The sequence below is a fragment of the Pygocentrus nattereri genome, chromosome 13, assembly GCF_015220715.1.
Source record: "Pygocentrus nattereri isolate fPygNat1 chromosome 13, fPygNat1.pri, whole genome shotgun sequence".
Taxonomy (NCBI): domain Eukaryota; kingdom Metazoa; phylum Chordata; class Actinopteri; order Characiformes; family Serrasalmidae; genus Pygocentrus; species Pygocentrus nattereri.
This window is the reverse complement of record NC_051223.1, coordinates 2,812,943-2,837,198: the sequence shown is the minus strand read 5'-3', so window position 1 is coordinate 2,837,198 and position 24,256 is coordinate 2,812,943. Positions and strand designations below refer to the sequence as shown.

Sequence of the window (24,256 nt, the reverse complement as noted above, 5' to 3'; positions counted from 1 at the left end):
CTCAGGAAGGATGGGACAGACAGGCCACTCAGACAGCGATGCAGTGTTTAGAGGACACTTGGTCAGCAAAGGTAGCTAGTTAGTTAGAGCCCCAGTAGACACTGTAGCAGCGTTTTTATTTTAGTTTATTAAAACTGTCGACTTTTGATTGTAGAGACAAAGTTTCATGGACCCACTTTCTTTTTCGCCGGGTCTTCAGTTTCTTGAGTCTTCTCCACATAACCACAAACGGATGGTTGCAGAGAGGATGAATAGGTTTGCTTAAATCTTTGATGGTTTTCACATTCGCCACTAATCTACAGCGAGTGTGTTGGCGTTTCACCGCACTGCTTGAGCGGCAGTGTGCGCCCAGCCTCGTGGTGAGCCAAGCCCCTGGTCAGCGAGGTGCCAACTGACACGTCATTCAACAAACCGCTGCTTACCATCTTATTCATTTGGAAGCAAGGCTCCTCCATTGGTAGGAGTACGGGGAGGCAGGCTGCTGAGCCTGAAGCTTCATCTGCTGGCCGAATGATTTAGTATGAATAGCTTGTTAAAAGTTTGCCTGCATTGATTAAATATTGGCTAAAGGAGGAACGAAATGTAAACAGTTTTAACATTTTCTATGAAAATTTTGAGCCCCTCCATCATATCCAGGTGATGAATTGGGCTACCGCCAGCACTTAACTGTACACATGCAGACAAACTTAGTGCTGCAGGTTCATGATTGGACAGTGACTGAAGCACTTTTTTGTGAAAAAGGGGAGTGAGACAGCATGTGCACGGATCCAGACAGGTCGTCAGGTAAGCCAGGAGCAAGGTCAAGTGATTTCTTGCAGTGAGTAAAGATATTCTTTGCCCGTTGGTATGGTCTATCAACTTCTGTTCAACACTCATAGAGGCCGCACGCATAGAGGCCGCACGCATAGAGGCCGCACGCATAGAGGCCGCACTCAGAGGCTGCACAAGCTGCTATGAAACAGAGATGCACAGCTGCCATCTTTAGAGCAAATTAGCAGAGCGCTGCTCGATGATAATTAGCAAATAAAACGAAGCAGCAATCTGTAATTGGCCTCCACGGAATGTCAAACGTGCTAAAAAGAAAAACATGGTCAAAAAGGGTTTAACTGGACAAGTGTTGCTGAAACTTCTCTCTCTTGGTGTCGCTAGGGTTTCATTAGGGTTTCGTTAGCCATCACATGCAGCTGCCCTGTGCTCCACTCCACTCCATCCTCACATGGCACTTTTTGATGTGAGCCAAATGGGCTGCAAATGAATGCGCTTCATTAAGTTACATAAAGCAGCGAGCGCCACAACTACCTGATCTTTATGTATGTGCTGTACTTGATCTTTATGCATGTAGCCTGGCCTTAGAGTGGCTGGGGGTGGAGGTTTCTGGGATTGTGGATGGTCAATTTCGGTGGAGATCCTGCTTTTGCAAAAGAACATGTAGCAGCCGGGGTGGACTTCCTGCACAGTAACACACACACACACACACACACACACACACACACACACACACACACACACACAAAATCAATGCCACTATGCTAAAATTTAATAGTCCAAAAAGGATTGGTGGAGTAAGGCTAAGGAAGAACCACTTCTTGTATTGGTGCCTCTTGTTGGACGTTTTTTTGAAGAATTATTAATGTAAATGTGTGAGAAATATGGTGAGAAATTTGAGCCAAAATCAAATGCAATCACTACAGTGGAAAAACACGAAATGCACTGAACTAAATGATGAGAAACACGAGAAACAAACCCCCTGTAAGAGTTTTAATGTCAGCTGGCCTCTCAACTGAAAACAGTGTTTAAGGACCTGTGTATTACATAAAACATGCATCCTGCATTTTACAAACAAGTGCAAACACACACATTGTTTGTATACAAATGGATGCAAAGAAGCAGTTTAAACTTAACATGAGAAAAACTAACAAATGAAATGCTCTGATTGGATCCAGATAGGAATGACTTGTTATCTGGACAGACAGCCTAAATCCAGACTGATGCAAGAAAATTATGGATGGGGTGGGGGGACCCTATGTAATGCCATAAACCTGTGTGTGTGTGTGTGTGTGTGTGTGTGTGTGTGTGTGTGTGTGTATGTACAGTACTGTGCAAAAGTCTTAGGCACCCAAGACACATTTTCAAAATCTTTTTACTTGTGTAGTTTGTGTTTGTGCTGAGAAAAGTGTTAATATTTGAACAAATAAAATAGAATATTAATTAATAATGATATTATATATATAAGCCCAAATTAAAACAACCAAGTAAAAGTACTATGGCCTTCCACTTCTGCTTGACAACGATTTTTGAATAGGTTCCTCTTGGCTCACACTTACTGTTCTACTTAGTTCATTTATTAGTAAACACCAGTGCCCAAATATGGAACAGGGCACATGGTATACGAATCCTTTAGGTGGCTGGGACCACAGTGTGCAGAGATAGGGCAGGGAGTTGAGGATATTAGGTTAGAAAAATGAACAATTACAGTACACAATTACAGCAAGTAAACAAAAACACATGTAAAAGAATCTGTTAAGAACTCATACAAAATAATGAGCAAGTCATATATAGGAAGCCACTATTTATCAGCACTGTGAATATTTCACCTGTACCAGTGCTGGGCAGTACATTTCTTAGACAGTTTGCCAGTGTAACACAAAAATACTCATTTTTAGTTTGTAAAACAAACAAGCCTGAGTTAGTTCCAGGGGGATCCTGGCCTAAAACTAACATTTTTGGCATGTTATTTGTCATGTTACGTAACATTCTGTAACCGAATTGACAATTGTGTTTCCTTTTCTGTGTTTTCTTCCACACTGCTCTCTCATAACGACCCCCAGCATGAATTCTGCATATACACAATCATTTGGAAGCCCCCCCACTGATGTAGAAGCTAATAAAGACGTGATGTTCAGCTTTATAACGTTAGCTAGCTATCTGGTTCTAAAGCGTCTTTCAAACAGCCTGCCAACACGTATCCACTCACCCAAAGTGGCTGTAGTTTTTCAAAAGTTCCTCCCACTTTCAAGAGACATCATCAAACTCTGAGTCTATAAACTGGACAATCTCACTCTATAAACTATTGGGTCTCTGTTGTTGGAAACAAGTAGGCATGTTTACAACAGATAAAGCCTTTTAAATGATCACTGTGGATCGTATTGAAAGAACAGCCTGAAATGGACGAAAATAAATAAAGCTTTTCTTTCTCAAGATGTGCTTTCTGTCTGGTTAACTTCTACAATACCGTCTGAGGTTCCTCCTTTGGTGTCATTTTAAGAAAACAACCTCCTTTCATCGTAGAGCAGCAGCACGTTGGAGGCATGGGTTAATTAGTTTCTTAGTGGGTTCATTAACTTTAGTGTTGCAAACTTAAATATCATTAAATACTGTGGTAAATATGGACACGCTGATGATGTTGACTTATCAATACAGTCAGCACTAATCTGTACAATTCAGTCGTATAACACCAGTAGAAAAAGGCTCAGCACCTGCGATCCAGGCAAGAACAACCTTGACTGCATTATGAAGGCTTTGCAATTAAACGTCAGTACATTCAACCGGTTGCCATGGCGTACAAGAGTCATCTCCACATCTCAGTCTTCTAGGAAGGAAGGTAGTAGCAAAACGAATGCTTGCCAGTCAAACGATTTTAAGGCTTGCCTCCAACACAGTGCAAGAGGATACGTTTGAAGGAGAGCGAGTGCTTTCCATTCTTACCCTTCAGTGACCGAATACTTCACATGTCCTCGTCTATTGTGTTGCAACCTCTGCTGTAGAAATGAATGGCTTGACTCCATAAACCAAAATATAACTGGGTAAGACGATTACTGTATGATATCCATCCATGACGCTGTGGGATGGAAGGTATTCTCCAGTGTTTTTCAATCGGTCACTTTTTATACTCCAACAGGCCAATAGGCAGCTCCTAAATTCAGCAACCCAACTGCTTCTACTGTAAGGGTTTCTAAGTACAGGGTGGGTGTCAAAATTTCTGTCTGGAGTACAGCAGCACAACAGCAGATATGACTGATTGAGATTAGGTTGATGAAAGTAAACAAACAAACAAACAAACAAAAAACCCAAACGGTGTTTTCAGTCATCACACAGGCACATCACAACAGCAGTGCCGACAGATTAATATGGCTGCCTTCCACTTCACTAGCACAGAAAAAAAACGGTCACTTACTGATCAGCTTGTAGTCCACGGTGTGTGAAATCGAGTGTTTCATGGTGGCGACTGGCAGGTGCTTGGTCCCCTGCTTGTTGCTGCACTGGCGAGTGTCACTTAACCACATTTAAACTCAAGCCCCTGCGCAGCTGCTCCACTGCTCAGTGGCTGCGAGCTGACGTACTGCATTGCTCTCTCTGTCCGTCTCTCTCTCTCTCTCACACACACACACACACACACACACACACACACACACACACACACACACAAAGAGGCACGCAGTTCGATCACTCCACCCCCTCCTCCCTATCAGTCTCTCTAGCAAACACACTTTCACCTCCTAAGCTTCAGCTCACTCCCTGATGAAGGCACCAGTGAGGATGAGGAACACGCGCCCTATACTGCTCAACACTCATGCCACAGCTAATGAACCAACTGGGGTCCATGAATAGAGATAGGAACCTGACGGTCAAACAACAGGTGGACCCTGATCTTTTATGTGTGAGCTTGGACATTACAAGCTGGTAGCAGGAACCCAGGTCATTACTAAAGAACTGAACTCAATGACATTTACTGTCAAATATTACAACCAGGCAAACATTCGGTCACCAATAAAATACCAATTTTAATAAGAAAAATAATTCAACAGCCTACACCGGCTGTAGTAATTAAATATGATGGAAAATGAATCAGCTGTGGTTAAACAGTGCTTTAATTACTAGTATGATTGTCAGCTGTCAAACTCAGATGGTCCTACAGCCACAGTCATTCCTGTCACCACTGCTAATGATGTAAAAAAAAAAGGTTAGAAGAAATAGACCTGTTGGTGAATTAGCTTAGTCATAATAAAAAAATGAGGGAAAAAAAAGAAATAATTATTTTTATGAAATCATTTCTTCCACAATCACAACCTCACTTTGTTCAATAAAACAGCACTTAGTCTCCTGTAGCATCATAAAAGATTGGAGAATAAAGCGAATTTGAGACCATTCCTCTGTAGAGTCTCTTCAGATCATCCCAGGTCCTAGGTCTCCTCTAAGCTCACCCCCACCCTAAGCTCCCCTCTTAGCTCACCCCACAGGCTTTCTATGGGGTTTAGATCAGAGGACTGACTACGGCAGTAAACCCTTTTTGTGTTGATCTGGACATGCGTTTCGGACCTTTGTCCTGCAGGAAGATCCAGTGACGACCCATTTTTAGTTTCTTCACAGAGGCAAAAAGATTCTGATTTATAATGACCTGGTATTTCATGGGGTCCATGATGCCATATACCCTAAGAAGGTTCTCAGGGCCTTCGGAGGAAAAACAGCAGCTTTCTTTTGAAAGGACAAAATGGCTCTTCTTAACATTTGGGTTGCGACCCCTGACCTACACAAAGGAGATGAGGCATCAGATCTAAATACTCGTAGACTGATTTTGAAATGTCATCAATTTGGCTTTAGAGGCAAAAAAACAACAAAACACGACTTCACTTCTGCTACTACACTGGTTTTAAACAATCTGAACAGCCACTGACCTAACTGATCTAACTAAAGCTGTTGAGACTGTTGACCACTCAGTGTTGATGCTTTCTTTAAGCATCTTACAAACAATTGGTTTTGATAATATATGATGAACTGGGCCAAAATTACCTCTCAGATAGGCAACAACACACTATTAAATCAGATTTAATGTTTGTCACTAAAGGAATCCCACAAGGTTCGATCCTAGGGTCCGTCTTATTTTATTTATACAACCCCATTTCCAAAATAGTTGGGACGCCGTGCAGAATGTGAATAAAAAATAGAATGCAATGACATGCAAATCACGTAAACCATATTTTTAAACAAAAATAGTACAAAGACAACATATCAAATGATGAAACTGAGAAATTTGATGGCATGTTTACCACTGTGTTTCATCACCTCTTGTTTTATCAACACTCTGTAAGTGTTTGGGAATTGAGGAGGCACTGCTGTAGGTCTGAAAGTGAAATGTTCTCAATCTTGTATTATACAGGATTTCAGATGCTCAACAGTTAATAAACAAGGCCTTCCCTGAAAAAGACGTCATCTGGATGGCAGCAAAAACGTATATATCATTCAGCATTAATGATGCTTCACAGATGCACGAATGCACCCCTACCCTTTTGAATTGTGCACTGATAACAAGTCTTTAGCCCGGGGGACACAGTGCCCATGATTTTCAAAAAAAAATTCAAATGTTGATTCATCGGACCACAGGACACTTTTCCACTTCTCCTCAGTCCATTTTAAATGAGCTCTGGCCCAGAGAAGGTGGCAGCGTTTCTGGATCCTGTTTATAAATGGTTTTACCTATTTGTGGATGTAGCGACAAACTGGTTTTACAGACGGTTCCTGAGCCCATGCAGTGATTTCCACCACAGAATCATGTCTGTTTTTAATGCAGTGCTGTCTGAGGGCCCAAAAATCACAGCCAGCAAATACAGACTTTTGGCCTTGTCCCTTGCATACAGAGATTTCTCCAAATTCTCTGAATCCTTTAAATGTTATCATGAACCGCAGACGATGAAAAGCAAAAGTTCTTTGCCATTTTACATTTAAAAAAATGTTATTTTTGAATTGTTGCACTATTTGATTATGCAGTCTTTCACAGAGTGGTGAACTCCTCCTCATCTTTACTTCTGAAAGATGCTTTTTTATACCCAATAATGTTACTGACCTGTTGCCAATCAGTCATCTTTTTTTTTTTTTAAGCATTATACAACTTTACCAGCCTTTTGTTGCCCTAGTCAAACTTTTTTGGAACGTGTTGTTAGCATCAAGTTCAAAATGGGCAAATATTTTTCAAAATACAATAAAATTTCTTACTTTCAACATCTGATATATTGTCTTTATACTATTTTCAATGGAATATATGGTTTAAATGACCTGCACACATTTAGTTTTTATTTACATTTTGCACATCGTCCCAGCTTTTTGGAAAATAGGGTGGAGACAACCTTATTACACATCTTAGACTAGGGTGATGTAAACTATAAACATGCATCTACCAGTAGCCTTAACCACTAGATTTAGGCTTTCACTCTGCTCTGAGATTCACTCATTCATTATCCATCACTGCAAACTGTATGAAAAGGTTTGCTGGTCGTTTCTAGCTGCGTGGTGGGAAACTCATCCGGCCATACGCCATCTTACATCACTTTTAAATATGTTAAATCTGTAAATATTAGTTTTTCATTATCAGACTCTCTCTAGTGACAGTCACCTTGTCGGGAACTGGAATACATTACAGGAAACTCTAAAGCTCCACTCGCTGGTGTCACTTGACCTGCGATGGACTGGTGCCCTGCGATGGACTGGCGACCTGTCCAAGGTGTATCCTGCCTTTCGCCCGAAGACTGCTGGGATAGGCTCCAGCACCCCCCACGACCCTGACGGAGAAGCGGCTTAGAAAATGGATGGATGGATGGATGTTTTCTAATTTACATACTAAAGTTCTCACTAACACACACTAACTCCCCTATAGTTAGCAAAACATGCTAAGGTCAATCATTCTCAGCAACACCAGTTTTATGTACCAGTACAACCTAATGGTTATTTATGAGAACTTATATAAACACCTTTTGAACTTCAACATTATCTTAAAGCCACTGATAGACAGACTGATGGTGAATAACTGCAGCAAGACTATTCTGGGGAAAAAAAAAAATTGTTTTTAATAGTCAACTTTTATCATTTTAGACCTTATAGATATATATATATATATATTTTGTTTAATACAAACTCCAACACAAAATATTTTCCTTTCTACATTTCTGATATGATGATATTAAACATTTTTTGGTAAGGTGGCGCGCCGTGACCCATCCTTGCACATAAAGGTCTATGCTCTTTTTATAGCCAAGCATAATTGCATCCCATGTTTAAACTGCTTTGAACACTGCACAGTGTTTTTAGTCTTATATGCCCCTGTCTAAACTTTTTTGGAACATGTTGCAGGAATTAAATTTCTGCTAAGCATATATTTTTAAAACAATAATGTAGCTGATAAGATAAAAAACATTACATATATGTATACGGGTCTTGTTTGAATATATGTCAAATGTAGATTCATAAACCATGTTTCCGTTTCTGTTTTTATTTGTTACTGTCTCAACTTTTATTTGAAACTGGGAACCTTCTTTTTTTCCTCCTTTGTATATACACACTTATTCTTAATTTGATGCCTGTAACATGTCACAAAAAAGTTGGCACCTGTGCTTAACAATGTGTTACATTACCTTTCCTTTTAGCAACTCTCAGTAATTAGCAAAGAACTGGGGACACCAGTTCTTGTAGTTGTAAAAGTGTAAAAAAAAGTTTTTTAATCAGATGATTAAAAAAAACAAACAATTCAGTTGCCCAAGAATCTGGTGTCTCCACAGTCATATATTGTGCTTCATAATTTTTACCCGATTTTGTCCCTAATTTAGGCGTCTCCAATTCCACCCGCTACTACTTAAGACTCCCCCAATCACACGATACTACCAACGCTAGGAGGGTGAAGGCAGCACAGGCTTCCTCTGAGGCCTGTGAAACCAGCCACTGCTTCTTTTCAAACTGCCGCTCACGTAACGTCATGGGACAGCCGAACATGCTCGGAGGAAAGCGCCAGACGCCTGCGCTGACTAGTATAGCATTAAGTGATAGGGGGGAGAAGGGGGGCATCCTACCCACCCAGAGTGAGGCTCTCTTGGACTCCCGGCTACGGACGACTACAGCACCACCAGGGATCGAACTCGCCATCTCCTGACGATAGTGCCAACGCTTAGACAGTTGTGCCACTCGGGAGCCCACCACGCTTTTTCAATGGGAGACTTTTTGAAACTTTTCCAACTCTTTTGGAATGCGCTCCAGAAATCAAATGTGTTATTAGCATATATCTACAAAAATCGATGATGGTCTTAATATATATATATATATATATATATATATATATATATATATATATATATATATATATATCAAAATATCGAAATCTCTCTTTGGGCCATTTTTTTAATTAGACATCTGTAAAAAGCAGATTACAAACACTACTTCCTGTTTTTAACTGCATTTAACTTACTGTCCCAACTTTTTTGGCTTGTAATCAGCTTTTACAATTCAGATTTTAAAATAAAACAAAATAAATCAATGACTGAAATAAATAAATCCAAGTGATTTGATCCAATAAACTAAGTGAAATCAGTATTTGAGAATAAACAAATAGCATTACTCTTAAAAAGGGGTTATGCCATAATACAAAAACACAGAAAAAGTCAAGGTGGCTTATTTCTATTGTGGCCCGTAATATTTACATGGAAGTTGCACAACTACCAATTTTTACTATTTCAATGCCCCTCATTTTACAGAATGCAGTTCCACTGCACCACAGCCCGAAAAAGTTTGTGAAATTGACATTAAAAAGCTTTACATCCCAGCTGTAAGCATGAAATAGCTTCAAAAACACTGATAAAAGAATAAACTTAAATAACATTAGCACAGTAAGTAGTGGTTTTATGCATGTCAACATGTTCCTTTAACCATTTACAAACCTGACCTTGTGTCAGTCCAGCATCATTTGTATTCATCATCCAAAACCTGGTTTAGCTGATTAATATTTCATCAAATTAATTCAGGTGAGCTTATGGTGGAGTTTAAAAACTGCAAGTAAAGCTGAAGGCATAGTGGAGAAGAAGGAGCCAAACTTTGTTCTCATATGAAGCTCAAAAGAGGTCAATAAAAATTCTTATTTGATTGATAAAACAGTTTAAAATGATTTGCTTAGATGCCACTTTTACTACAACACTTGCGTAGTCCACGTATATCTCTAATCAGACGTTATTTTGGGCGGATCATTCCCAACACAGGCACCGACATTGTATTAGAAAGTTGGTTATGTGGATCGTAATATTAGATCAAACGCTGTTATGTATAAAATTTACGTTTATGTTCACACCATTTGGCAGAAACTCTTATCCAGACCGAACTTGATCATTTTACACAGGTAGCCAAAGGCACTGTTAAGAGTCTTGCCCAAGGACTGTCATTGGTATACTGCAGGGTGCTAACCCAGGCAGGGGACTGAACCCCTGCGTAGAAGGCAGAGGTGGTACCCACTACACTATACCAACCATAAAATAAAGTAACAAACATGTCTTGGCTAATCAATTCCGTTTGGGATAAATGGGAAGTTTGCCTTCTCTATTCTATTGTGTTTGTGGAGTCAGTACAGTTTAGAAAATATAACAGTGGATTCTGATACAGTTATGTTCCCTGACTGAAGGTACTGCGATGTACCCCTGAGGGTACTACAACAGTGACAAGAGGGGTATTGCCCCAGTAACGGTGTCGAACCTTTTTATTCCTGAGAGTGTATTAGGCTAAGCAAGATTTCAAAGCTTTTTCTGAAGTGATGGGGGGGTGGGGGGTTGCCTCACAGCAAGGAGGGTCTGGGTTCGATTCCCCGGCCGGGTGACCGGGGTCCTCTCTGTGTGGAGTTGTGTCATTCATCCAGGGGTGAACATCCACACTGTCAACAGTGATCAGTTCACGTGAGCCACTTAAGCTGTGATATTAACACAGCTAAATACTGTTTTTATATAGTCTTATTTAGTAAATAAAAGATTTAAACCCCTCAAATGTGGTCGTTGTGGCTGGTTTAATGTGTGGTTTGACTGTTGACAAGAATCTGTTGTATAAGCTGGAAATAAATGCTCAAAAATAAATAATGACTAAAGAACAGGTTAACAATTTCTTGCCAAATGATTTCCTTGTAGGGCGGCACGGTGGCGTGGTGGGTAGCGCTGTCGCCTCACAGCGAGGAGGGCCTGGGTTCGATTCCCCGGCCGGGCGGCCAGGGTCCTCTCTGTGTGGAGTTTGCATGTTCTCCCCGTGTCTGTGTGGGTTTCCTCCGGGTTCTCCGGTTTCCTCCCACAGTCCTCCCACTGTTCTCCCCGTGTCTGTGTGGGTTTCCTCCGGGTTCTCCGGTTTCCTCCCACAGTCCAAAGACATGCAGTCAGGTCAACTGGACATGCTAAACTGCCCCTGGGTGTGAGTGTCTGTCTGTGTCTGTCTGCCCTGCGATGGAGTGGCGACCTGTCCAGGGTGTATCCTGCCTTCCGCCCATTGACTGCTGGGATAGGCTCCAGCAGCCCGCGCGACCCTAACAGAGAAGCGGCTAAGAAAATGTGTGATTTTGGGGGTTACTTAAAGTAAAATGGGCAGGATAAGTAAAACAGAGGGCGGTAATATCAATGGCTGATGGGTGAATCTCCTAAAACAAACAAACAAAAGAAATCTGCACAAGCCGGAATGCAGCACTGCTCTCTCGGTTTTGTTCCCATAGCACAGAATAAAAACTCACTCTGTGTAGCAAAACTGACAGAAAGTAATATACCAGTCACCCCCACCCACTGGCTATAGTTTATTAGGGAACGTGTTTTGGTGACAAGTAATTTGGAGCCCATCGTCTTGCGACAGAGCTTAAAAATGCTGCCGATCAGGAAGCTGTGCTGCGTATGCGCAGGGGAGGGTAAGTGTTTCCTGCAGCTCAAGAGTGAAAGAATGCTCCTGTAATGAATATTTGGAGTCCCAGGATGCCTGGACCACTGACTCACCCGTCCAGCTCTGATCAGAGACACTGTGTCACCTGGCACCAGGCCAGGGGACAGGCTGTTAAGCCTGGTGGAGGATCACTTTACAGCAGCGTGCAGCTTGCTGGAGGGGGCACCTGAAGTTTATGTCAGTTGTAGGAGAAAGAGTGGCCACTGACAAACACACTGATGTTCAAGAGGAGAACATTGAAGCATGATGTTCAAGAGGAGAACATTTCTCCTTTACTGCCTTTCTTCTCACCACAAATCAAAGCAGAGGGCCAAAATGTTTAGAGTGTGTTTGAAATTCTGGCAGCATGAAAGTTGAAGGTTAGAGAAGAACTTGCCTGCTCCCTCATCCCTCATTAGGAGTAGCTGTGGTACTAGTTCTCTAAATTGATGGGGGTCACTCTGGAGTTCCTGTTAGAGCTCAGGGTAGCAGATCCATCATTTTTCATTTTATGTGATCATACAGGCTGCAGCACCAACATATAGACACAAGTGAGATTCTGTGATTGGACAATGAACAGTGAGCAACGAAATGTTCACTAACCTGAACTACAGATCATCTATAATCACAGTAATATCTTCATGTAAACAAAACACCAGAGGTGGACAGTAACTCAGTAAATGTAATTCGTTTCTGTAGTTAATTATTTTTTTTCTGTATCTGTACTTAAGTTTTTCCATTCTGGGCGACTTTTTCCTTTCACTCCACTACATTTCAGAGTCTAATATCCGACTTTTTCCTCCTACATTTTGAGAAATCTGTCGTTCCTTTTGGTTTACCAAGAGAGACGCTGGAGGACTTTCACCTGAAATGAGTTCATGAAGCCAGTCTGGTTATAAAAATGATAACAGGACATCAGAGCCAGAATTACTCTTTTAGTACTTTTACTTTATACTTAAGTACATTTGAAGGTAAATACTTTAGTACTTTTACTCAAGTGGAGGTCTAAAGGGAGGAACTTCTACTTTTACTGGAGTGATATTTACCTTGAGTGTCTCTACTTTAACTCAGGTACATGATTTGTGTCCTTCGTCCACCTCTGCAAAATACTACCAGCTAAGCACTGATCACAGCAGCTACAGAAGAATAACTCACTACGACCACAAACCACTGATCTAACCCAACCTACATACCTCAGCTGTGTTCAGTATGTAATATCCGCTGGCAACAAACCAAATAAACAAAACAATGTCACATTGTCCCTTGGAACTGAGTCACAAGAGGTAGGGGTTGAAATTTTCCCCCCATAAGACGGGACCCTCAAATAAAAAAGAACATTACTTCATTAACAGGCTGGTAGGCTGTGATAGCAGTGACAGCAGAGGAGGGGCGGGGGGTGAAATGAGATTGAGCCTTTGTGTCCTTGTTTTAATTTCGCTGTGTGGACTTCTTGTGAACCTCTTGACTGAGCACTTCTGTGTCAAACATAAGGAGCAGTTTAGCTTCAAGTATTAGGTTCAAGCTTCTCAAGCTATTTTAGATTGTTTTCATTATTAAGAGCCGAGCAGAACTTACTCCCCCTTGCAGCTCTAACACACACTGTTAGATAGAGAGAAGCGGGAGGGTGTGTTGATTCACGGTTCCTCAGATAATCACAGACTTGTTATTAGGTTAAGATTTGTTCGATAGATCCATATTGTCTGTATTAACCTTATGTAATCGCAATGTTTTGTTAAGGTAATTTTACCGCACTTTGCTCTTTTTAAGCCCAAGTCATACTTGATTCTCAGCCTCTGTATTACAAGCATTTTTCAACATAAAACCTTTTATTTCTTAGGTCAGAGCAATGTCTCCGTCACCTGTATCTTACTAAGACTGGATGGGTTTTAACAAACTTATTCGTGGTTGAAGTGCGGCTGAATTGTCTATGAAGTCACAGATATCAAGATTTGGACTGAGAGAAAAACACTTCGCTGGAACATCTCTACAAACATGGGCACATACGCTTACGAAAGGAAGCAGACAAACTGAATTGGGACAACAGTCCTTCAGTGGGAAAAGAACATCACTGCTCTCTGGGGACTAATGTTCTACTCAAACCGAAAGCGTCCGATCCACAGCTGAGTAATGTAAATATGCTTAGACAGACTGAGACTATGGGCTTGTCAGACATGCCTGGCCAATGGCCTTCTTTCCATCCATAGCAAAGGTAAGTGTGTGCAGTGTTGCTGTTCAAGATACATAAAATAAATTCCAGTAAGAGTGATGAATATGCAGTGGACATGCAGAGAGAGTGTAAAAATGGGTGGTGAGAAGACCAATTAGACTCTGACTAATACGAGTCAAGATCCCACAGTATCTTTTCAGAACAACAACATCAACAACAACAACAAAGTTAATGATGTACTGCAGCATCAGGACATACCTTTCAGCATGGGTTTGCTGGTGGAGCTGAGAGCAATGCCGGGCAGGCTGCTGCGGGCCCCGAGAGCTGCCGTGGCCTCCAGCAGCGCCCCACTCAGATGGGCCGCGACACTGGTTCTAGACGAGCAAGCCTGATACTTAGCCCGCAGTAGGCAGGCTGATGGCCATGTTAGCGTCCTAGCCAAGAGCTTTCTGGAGGGGTGTAAGAGATGGACCTCAAAGTTCAGGGCGGGGAAAGCACGCTGCAGCTGGAGACAGGAAGACAGGAAAGAGACTGGAAGTTAATGTTAAGTAGGGATAATTAGGCCAATGTGGCTTTTTTGTGTACCATTAAAAAAGAAATGGGTTATAACACATAAACTTTAACCCTCTACTGCGCACATTATGAGGGCAATCTTGCATAAAATGGACCTGATTGTGTGTGCGGGGGTCCTTTTGAGGTATGTTGCCTGGGAAGAAATGATAGAGCTGTGTGCCCTGAAGTGGTGAGACCTGGCTTGTGGCTAGGGCTGGGCGATAAAACAATAACGATGATTATCGTGATGTAACTTTTCCTCGATAGAGCGATAAGAAAGGTTAGATACATTTTCAATATAGTACATCATTCTCAAACTTATACTGCAAGGAAACCGACACGTGGTTGGTTAGTGTAGTGGGTAACACCTCTGCCTTCTACACTGTAGACTGGGGTTCAATCCCCACCTGGGCAAACACCCTACACTATACCAATAAGAGTCCTTGGGCAAGACTCCTAACACCGCCTTCGGTGTAAAAAACAATCAAATCGTAAGTCGTTCTGGATAAGAGCATCAGCCAAATGTCGTAAAACAGACAGTACTCTGCTGTCACCAGGAGAGGGCTCACTTCCGAGTTTCTCGACATTAGACAGGCGGCGACGAGTAAAAAAGGATTGCCAAATATATTTCAGCAATGTCTGAAACGTGGAGTTATACAATCCCTGTTTGAGTGGAGTGACCGGTGATCTGCTCTCCTCTGACCAAGTGTGAGTGACAAGAGGTGTAACTGTACTGACCTACAGTGAACTCCCCTCTTTCCATGCATCCTAACGAGCTTCAGCAGCGTTAAATCACGTCTTCTCCACATAACGTCAGCACCGTTACAGCTCTAAACAGTCATATTTTAGTATTACTGCATTCCCAAGCAACAAAAGTGAAAGGAGTGGGTTCTTCTTAGTTACAGCCCTGATTTGGCAATTATTGTGATGTGTTGTTATCGACCGATATGAATTTTGCATATCGTGATAACATTTTTGGTCACATCACCCAGCTCTATTTGTGGCTGGCCAAATCCATTCCACCATCGCACAATGATGCTTCTAGGCAACAAACGTATTTCTGCAGATTCTCATAACAAAAAAAAGTGATACTGAAAGTTGAAAAAGAGGGAATAAAAGTGCCCACTGAGAGCCTGTAAGACCAAACACATGCTCTTCATTCACTTACTCAAACTCTAACCCTGTCATTGTCTTTAAGTACATATAATGTTATTGTAAAGTGAGGAAAATGGGTTTGTTGCCCTGAGGCTAAATTGCGCAACTCAGGGATAAACATTGGTGGCAGCAAAGTGAGAGGAACTGAAAAACAGTTAGATCACTCCATTAATCAAATCATAATTATTCTGTTAACAAAATAACTGTTCGTCACGGCCTTACTGTTAATGCTCCGGTAGGGATAGCGTTTTAAGGATACTGTATTATGCTCACCCTGTGTTGAAAGTCCTAGATCCCAGGAAAAAAAAACAAGAAATAAAAATAAACTCCAGGCCGATGCCCGAAGACAATATCTGCTCACATAGTGACTTTACTTTAAAAGCCTTATTCATAGAGCCAACAATCTTTAGTATTGACAATCATGATGCTTATGCAATATTAAAAAGTTATTACAATATCATCAAAACAACGTAATCTAAAGTAGAACTCTCAGTTGCTCAAACAGAGTGGAACTTCTTTCAGTAGGACTAACTTTGCGGTTAACACTTGAAACACTTGTACAATCTTCCATATCATTAACCAACATAATGGAGAGCGCCAACAAATCTTCATTATACACGCAGGGCACTGTTGCTGACTCATGCTTATCTCTGTGGTTTCTTCTTTGTCATGATTTAGCAGCACAACACAAAACGATAACCTGTCGGATACGTCCACTCCAGCGCCCAGAATGGCATAATACAACCCTGGTAAGCATCTGTCCCCAACGCCCCTGATTTTCTATGTAGTACCACAGTTTGTCTGTGCTGCTACTTCTAAAGACCCTCCAGCACTCCTTTCAGAGTGACCTGACACAAAAGGGTCATGAGGGCCTTTAATAATACAAGGGTCACTTATGAATAGAAGAGTCAGTTATGATGAAGCACCTGAGCTCCTCTCGTGTAAATGTGTCCTGATGAAACCACGGCTTGAAGCTCTGTAGGAAGTATCCATTATTTGGACATTTACCAGTTTGGGTTGCACTTCTGCCAGCCATTTCCAGGAAAAAGTCATTCCGACTTGCCTGCTGCACGCTTCCAAGTAAGCTATTGACCCACCTTCTGAGTCGACACTCTCTTCAAAAGGTGGCACAGACACATTAAAGCACTTTCGACTAGTAAAGTGAACTTGCCACCGCCGTACCTGGACTAAGACAGTCAGCACTTGGCTTTTGGAGAGGGGCCTGAGGTGAGAGGACTTCAGGGTTTGGTTCAAGGAGTGCTTGACATTATAGAGACAATAGTATTGGGACGTCACTCCAAATTATGGAGCTCAGGCATTTCAGCCACACCCGTTGCTATTTGGTGGATAAAATTAAACACACAGTCTTGCAGTCTCGATCGACAAACACTGGCAGTAGAATGGGTCACATTGATGAGCTCAGTGACTTTAAACATGCCACTTATATCATAGGATGCCACCTCTGCCACAGTTCAGTCTGTGAAATTTCTGTTCTGCTAGATCTGCCCCTGTCAACTGTAAGTGCTACTACTGTAAAATGGAAGCACCTTCATTTCATTTTCATTTATTTATGGCATTTGGCAGCTGCTCTTATCCAGAGCGACTTACAGTTTTACACAGGTAGGCGAAAGTTGTGTTAGGAGTCTTGCCCAAGGACTCTTATTGGTGTAGTGTAGGGTGCTTACCCAGGTGGGGATTGAACCCCAGTCTACAGCGTTACCCACTACAGGCAGAGGCGTAACCCACTACACTAACCAACCACACTGTGGGCAACCAACCACACCTGGGAGCAACAACAGCTTAACCATGAAGCGGTAGTCCATGCAAACTTGCAGAGTGGGGCCGGCGAGTGCTGAAGCGCACAGTGCCTATCCTCTGTTGAATCAGTCACTAATGAGTTCCACATTGCATCTGGAAGCAACTTCAGGAAAACAACTGCCTGTTAGGAACTTCACAAACGGGTTTCCATGGCTGAACAGCTACACACAAAACTAGGATCAAAATGCACAATATCAATCATCGGGGGGAGGAGTGGCGTAAAGCACACTGCCAATCGACCTTGGAGCAGTGGAAATGCATTCTGTGAAGTGATGAATCACGCTTCTCAATTTGGCAGTCTGAGACACCAGTCTGGGTTTGGCAAATGCCAGGAGAACGTTACCTGCCTGACTGCATTGCGTCAACTGTAAAGTTTGGTGGAGGGGAAATGATGCTATGGGGTTGTTTTTCAGGGGTTGGCATAGACACCTTAGTTTCAGTGAAAGGAAATCTTAATGCTTCAGCAGACCAAGACATTTTAAACAATTATACTCTTCCAACTTGGTGGGAACAATTTGGGGAAGGCCCTTTTCTGTTCCAGCATGACCGAGCTCCAGCACAAAGCAAGGTCCATAAAGTCACGACTGGGTGAGTTCGGTGTAGAAGAACATGACTGGCCCACAAACAGCCCTGTCCTCAAGTGTCAACCCACTGAACACCTTTGGGATGAACTAGAACAGAGATTGGGAGCCAGGTCTTCTTGTCCAACACATCAGCGGGTAAACATTTCACATTTCATCAGAGAATGGGCTTAAACTAAAAGCCCATGGGAAATGGCTATCTATCTATCTTTAAATTCGACAAGTTCATTTTCTAACTCAGCTATTACTGTAATTAAGATCAGTAGTAAGTTAAACCTGCCGCTGTGGATTCATTCATGACACAGCTGATAAATACAGGTTTACTTTTACTTTTTAAAACACTATATGTACTTATACTATAATTTGTATTATTAGTGGTAGATAATTAACACGTGTGTGTGTGTGTGTGTGTATATATATATATATATATATATATATATATATATATATATATATATATATATATATATATATATATATATATATGAGATAGAGGGGGGTAGTCATAGGCTGGAGGTTAGGGAACCAGCCTCGCGACCAGAAGGTTTGAACCCCTGAGCCGACAGTACATGACTGAGGTGCCTTTGAGCAAGGCACCTAACCCCCAGCTGCTCCCCAGGCGTTGGGGATAGGGCTGCCCACCGCTCTGGGCAAATGTACTCACTGCCTCCTATCGTGTGACTTCACTAGTGTGTATGTTTCATTGCACGAATGATGGGTTAAATGCGGAGGTGAAATTTCCCCATGGTGGGACTAATAAGGGTCACTCACACACACACACACACACACACACACACACACACACACACACACACACACACACACACACTTTCCTCTGTATGATCTTATGAACATGATATTCATTCAGTGCAGCCTCACGCTTTCAAAGAACCTGGAATAAAACGGCGACATAAAACTCAATTTTTCATTAGTTTTCATTTCATTGTTTAGAATTATTCATGCCGGGATTTTAGACAGCATGTTTTAAAATGTAATGAAATGTAACTGAGTATGTATCGTCCAGCTACTCTCCCAGCACAAAATGGAAAAAGGCAACAAATGAAAACAAAACGCATCTCTGGTTCCCTTTTATATGAGACTTAAAAACAAGAAGCAAAACACCTTTAAACGGTGCACATCAACAACAATGGTGATGCACAGAGGGAGAATGTTCAGAGGCCCAAGCACAATTGAAAGACATGTTTTGTGTGGAAGGCCAGTCACGTCTCTAATTAAATCGCCACGTGCCACGCTTCGGTCCGTGGCTTAACCGAGTGCAGCTGAAATTAAGAACCTTATTGCCGCAGCAACTGCCGTGAAAGATTATCGACAGTGTTTAGCAAGTCAATTGCTTGGTTCTCACATTTGTCACTTCATGGTGCTGGAAGAAATCTGCTCCATGATACAAACTTATGTAAGAAAACAACCAAAACTGCTGAACTGTTTTCATTAAAAAGGAACAAACAGAAAAAAAAAATGCAAGACTGCATTTACTATTTTGATCAAATGTGAACGTATTTTTTTCCAAGCATACAGCAGAACCAGAAATTTGGCTTGCTTTAATCGGGACATGAAGGGCATAAATAAAGCACTTCAGACATTAAGGTGATGCACAGCATTCTCTGGAGTTTAACTAATGTTTAGAGAGTGTTTCTTCTGTGAACATGAAACATCAGAGACACGTCTACAGAGAAGTAAACAGGTTTTAGTTTGTGGGATATTTACTCTTGATCCTCAATACATGATCTCCTGAATGCCTGATATGAGCTTCCAGTGGAAATGTGGCCTTCAGAAGTGTGTCTGGAGAACGTGAAGCCCTCTTCTTTCATTAAGACTCCTTTTAATGGGATGGGTTTCCTGTCTGGCTCCTGATAAAAGCTTGAATTACTGACGGCAGATTTGAAAGTGGCCCCCGGGGACCCAGACAGCTCCTCCTGCACGTTCACCAGTATATCTAGCCCTGCAAATTGTCCCCTTGCAACAAATCCTGCTTTGTCATTCTATTCATCGCTTAAATGTGGGGCACAAGTGCAAATCAGGACCACGGCAAACGGCAGTTGTTGATGGCCCAGACGTCGCTGCTGTATGAGCTCCAGCCAAGTTAGGGCTGAAAGAAAAGGCTGCATAGACAGAGTGAAGCCAGAGCAGTGAACAGATGTTAACATCACTAAACACGATGTACAAACACTGAGGCTGCATGCTGTGGAAGATCACACTGGCTGGAAAAGGGACAGGCACAATTATTTTTTCAGTCACCGTGGACGGTCTCCAAGAGGTCAGACCAAGCGTCAAGAAGGGCCAGGCAAGCCCTGTCTAATCTGATACTGACTGGAGAGTAAGCTGTTGTCCATTATAAACACGCTGGAGCAAATAAACAGGATACGTCCAAAAACCTAAGAGACCAAGTAAAGAACCTTGCTTTTTGTTTTATCGTTCTTACATCCTTACTTTTCACTGTTACTTTTCAACTAAGTAAGAAAAAGTACATGCAAAGCTTGTGTTTGCTAATCTGTTATCATTATATGCTTAGAATTTGCTTAATGTGAAAAAAACTGTAAATAAACATAAGAGAAGTTTTATAAACAGCATTGTGTTTTCCGAACCACTGTTGACTCTGCTCAATTTCCTTCACGATCAATAAAGAGTGAGTGAGTGAGTGTGTGTGTGTGAGTGCATGTGAGTGAGCCTGCGTGTGAGTGAGTGTGAGATAACAAGTGAGTGAGATAACGAGTGAGTGAGATAGCGAGTGAAATAGCGAGTGAGTGAGATAGCGAGTGAGTGAGATAGCGAGTGAGTGAGATAGCGAGTGAGTGAGATAGTGAGTGAGATAGTGAGTGAGATAGTGAGTGAGATAGTGAGTGAGATAGTGAGTGAGATAGTGAGTGAGATAGTGAGTGGGATAGCGAGTGCGATAGCGAGTGCGATAGCGAGTGCGATAGCGAGTGCGATAGTGAGTGGGATAGTGAGTGCGATAGTGAGTGCGATAGTGAGTGGGATAGTGAGTGCGATAGCGAGTGGGATAGCGAGTGGGATAGCGAGTGGGATAGTGAGTGGGATAGTGAGTGCGATAGTGAGTGCGATAGCGAGTGGGATAGCGAGTGGGATAGCGAGTGGGATAGCGAGTGGGATAGTGAGTGCGATAGCGAGTGGGATAGCGAGTGGGATAGCGAGTGGGATAGCGAGTGGGATAGCGAGTGGGATAGCGAGTGGGATAGCGAGTGGGATAGCGAGTGGGATAGTGAGTGCTTTTCTCAGCTATTTATTTAATATATTACTGCTGTCAGAAGAAAACCTCGTATCTCCAAAATGGAAACTTTACAGGAGAAGGACAAAAACGATGTTACTTTTAAAGCAAGTCAACGGAATCAGACTTTGTCATTTTGGCCCGTTTCTTTTGGTCCATTCTTCATGAAATTTGCACACAAAAATGGAGATCCGAGGTTCTCTTCCGACTCCAGCGATATGAAGCTATTGCATCGTGGGTTGAGCTATTTCCTCTTAACGTCAGTTTCACTTGACTAAATCAAGAGACTTTGTGTCCGTCAGTGGCAAAGAATACCTCCCCTCAAAAACCTTGATAGGAACCCTTTCTCTTCTGGTCCACACCGGATAGCAAACAACAACAACAAAATTTGGTTGCTGTGAATCTATGCAGCTACCTTTCGTTTTAAATCAACTCCAATTGGGTAATTGTTCCAAAAAAATTCCAAATGCATAACTAATTACATATCGCTGTTGTCAGAAAAAAACCTTGTATCTCCAAACTGGTAACTTTACAGGAGAAGGAAAAAACCTGCTTTGCTTTTAATGGAAGTCAATGGAACCAGACGTCTTTCCCAGCAATGTTGGGTTGTTTCTTTTGGTCCATTCATCACGAAACTTACAAGCAATGTAACCAACAGGCATTTTCAATTTCTATTAAAAACTGAAAAACATCAACAATGGAGATACGAGGTTTTCTTCCGACAGCAGCGATATGCCTAAGCATTTATTATGTGTCAAAAATTATTGTTGTTATTATAATTATTCCAAAGTTGGCTGGGAAAAAAAAAAAAAAAAACAACCCAACATTCATGGTAAAATTAAGGCAGCACTGTGCAAACAATCCTAAATTTGGGTCATTACAACACAGAAAAATGACTAAATGAATTAAACCAATCAGCTGAGATAATATAATAACCCAGGATTCTGCACAATAATACTGAGAGCTAAATAACCCAGTTAAACCACTTCCACACCAGCATTTTTAGAGTGTAAGGAATCCAATCTTTGCTCTATATAAATGCACTAAAGTACACTGGGGACTACAATTGGCTACTGACTGACATCAGTCATGCTTACAGGAGGAGAAGCAGGGGTCTTACCCTCTCACCACTGTCTGGGTCCATGCTGCAGTGTCATGCTGACCACACAGCTACCAGCTAAGACTCCTTCAACTGCCTTATAAAAATGGAGAGCATTCCCAGGTGCCCAATATGCAGCCAGCTCCATAATTACGGAACTGAATAAATCCATGCACGGGCTGCGAATGTCCAGGAGAAATATTGAACTAAACTTTGCTTCTGTAACTACAAGACATCAATTATTGTCATTTTCGTTTTACTGTATTCATATTTAGTTGTATTCTAATGATATTTAGTCTTTTCCGGAAACGTGCTCACGGCCAGCAGGACAGAGCAGTGCCCTCGACAAATATGGTCACGCCTAATAAACGTGACCAAAGCAAACTCTAACAGCCCTTTTTTATGGCTTATTTTTTGCTATTTCTTTTAAAATTTGAATAAAAATCTAACCTTACGCATCTTATTTAATGTACAGTGACTAGAGACACAAAAAAATATTTTTCTCAAACGTCTGTTGGCATCTCTTCATTTACTTCTCTGTGCTGCCTCCAACTGTGAAGACAGCAGCAGCGAGTCTCTACCAATAGCGCTTAATGAGATTTGAGAATACGAGGCACAGGGCCTGAGACCACTCCTCGGGGCAGAATCCCTCCAGATACTTCAAATTGCAGGGTCCACACTTGTGCACATGGTCAGAATGAAAGATCAAATCCAACCAACGTACAGTACAAGACATGCATATACTATATAAGCATATTTTCAATATCTGGCAGGTTTACTGCGGGTTTACGAGGGAAAATATTCTCAGCCGCTGTTCAAACGTCCTCTGACTCTGGCTTTATTCAGCAGAATGCTGGCGGAGGCTGAGGATGGAGTTTGCATAACAATCCACCAAAATTTGCACATTAATTGAAGGATCTTCTTGGATGCACTCTTTAAAAAGCGAGGCCAGAGAGATCAGAGCGGTGTGTGTCTAAAAGCAGACGCGGCCTGTGCTGCTTTCATCTGATCCCTTCATTTACAGTAAACCGCACCGGGCCCGAGCTGTGAGTCAGCACGTTAATCCGTCGCAGATGAAGTCACAAGGGATTCTAACCATTTTCTTCTCTAACAATGTTAGCCTTAAGTATGCCCAATCAGTGCGGTCTCGCTGCTGACGCCAGAGTGACCCCATGGATCCTTCTAGCGGCCCTGGGGTCATGTGACACAAACAGAGAGCAGCTGTCACAAACAGGATGGAATGAAGAGGCTGGTTTAGGCTGAGTGGGGTAAGTTAGGGCGAGTCGGGGTGCTTTTTGTAGGGGACGTGGCACAAGTGGTGTAGAATTACAGTTACCAAATCCGGACCACCACTGAGTGTGTTCACCCCTAATTATGTACATTATGTTAAAGTAAAAAGGAAACAACAACAATAACAATAATGACAACTGTAAACTTCTAAACAGGAAGAAATGACCACCCCAATAACATTGGTCTGTCAACTCAAGCCAGCCTGGATAGAAAGGCCTAATCCCATTTCACCCCTCGCCCCTACCACTTGGCCTTCACCCCTCCAGACGTAGAGTAAGACACCAAAGGAACCCACAAATGTGAGAATTTTCTCAGTTAAAAATGACGATAACCATTTCATCATCTAAGTTTAATGTCGTTTTCATCTATTATGGTTCATTCTAATTCTATGATCGCTAAAAGTGTGTTAAATGTCTCGGTAGCTAGGTAGCTAACTTTTCCGTTCCACCTTAAATAGTACAGCAGTATTGATGCCTGAAGCGCCAAAATGCAACTGTTGCACCATTTAAGGTGGAGCAGGAAAATTTGAAGAAGAAGCTGGTGAATAGCCGACTTCAGCGTCGTATCACTGAAGAATTAGCGGTGGGCGATAATAAATAATAGTCTTATCCTCCTCTTTGAAGGACACGATACCTTACATGTAAATAAAGCCCAGCAGGGAGGTCGCT

General features: G+C 42.0%; 1 protein-coding gene across 3 annotated transcripts in view; it reads right to left on the bottom strand.

Annotated features, from left to right (window-relative positions):
* Positions 1-24,256, bottom strand: part of plce1 (phospholipase C, epsilon 1) — a 117,629-nt gene that overhangs the window by 52,870 nt on the left and 40,503 nt on the right. For 2 of the 3 annotated variants that reach the window (XM_017704474.2, XM_017704475.2), the window contains exon 4: positions 14,108-14,354. In XM_017704474.2, the coding sequence (XP_017559963.2) occupies positions 14,108-14,354 (247 nt within the window). Of the gene's footprint in view, positions 1-4,174; positions 4,336-14,107; positions 14,355-24,256 lie in introns of those variants that run through there. The other variant, XM_037544064.1, reaches the window with a different exon arrangement.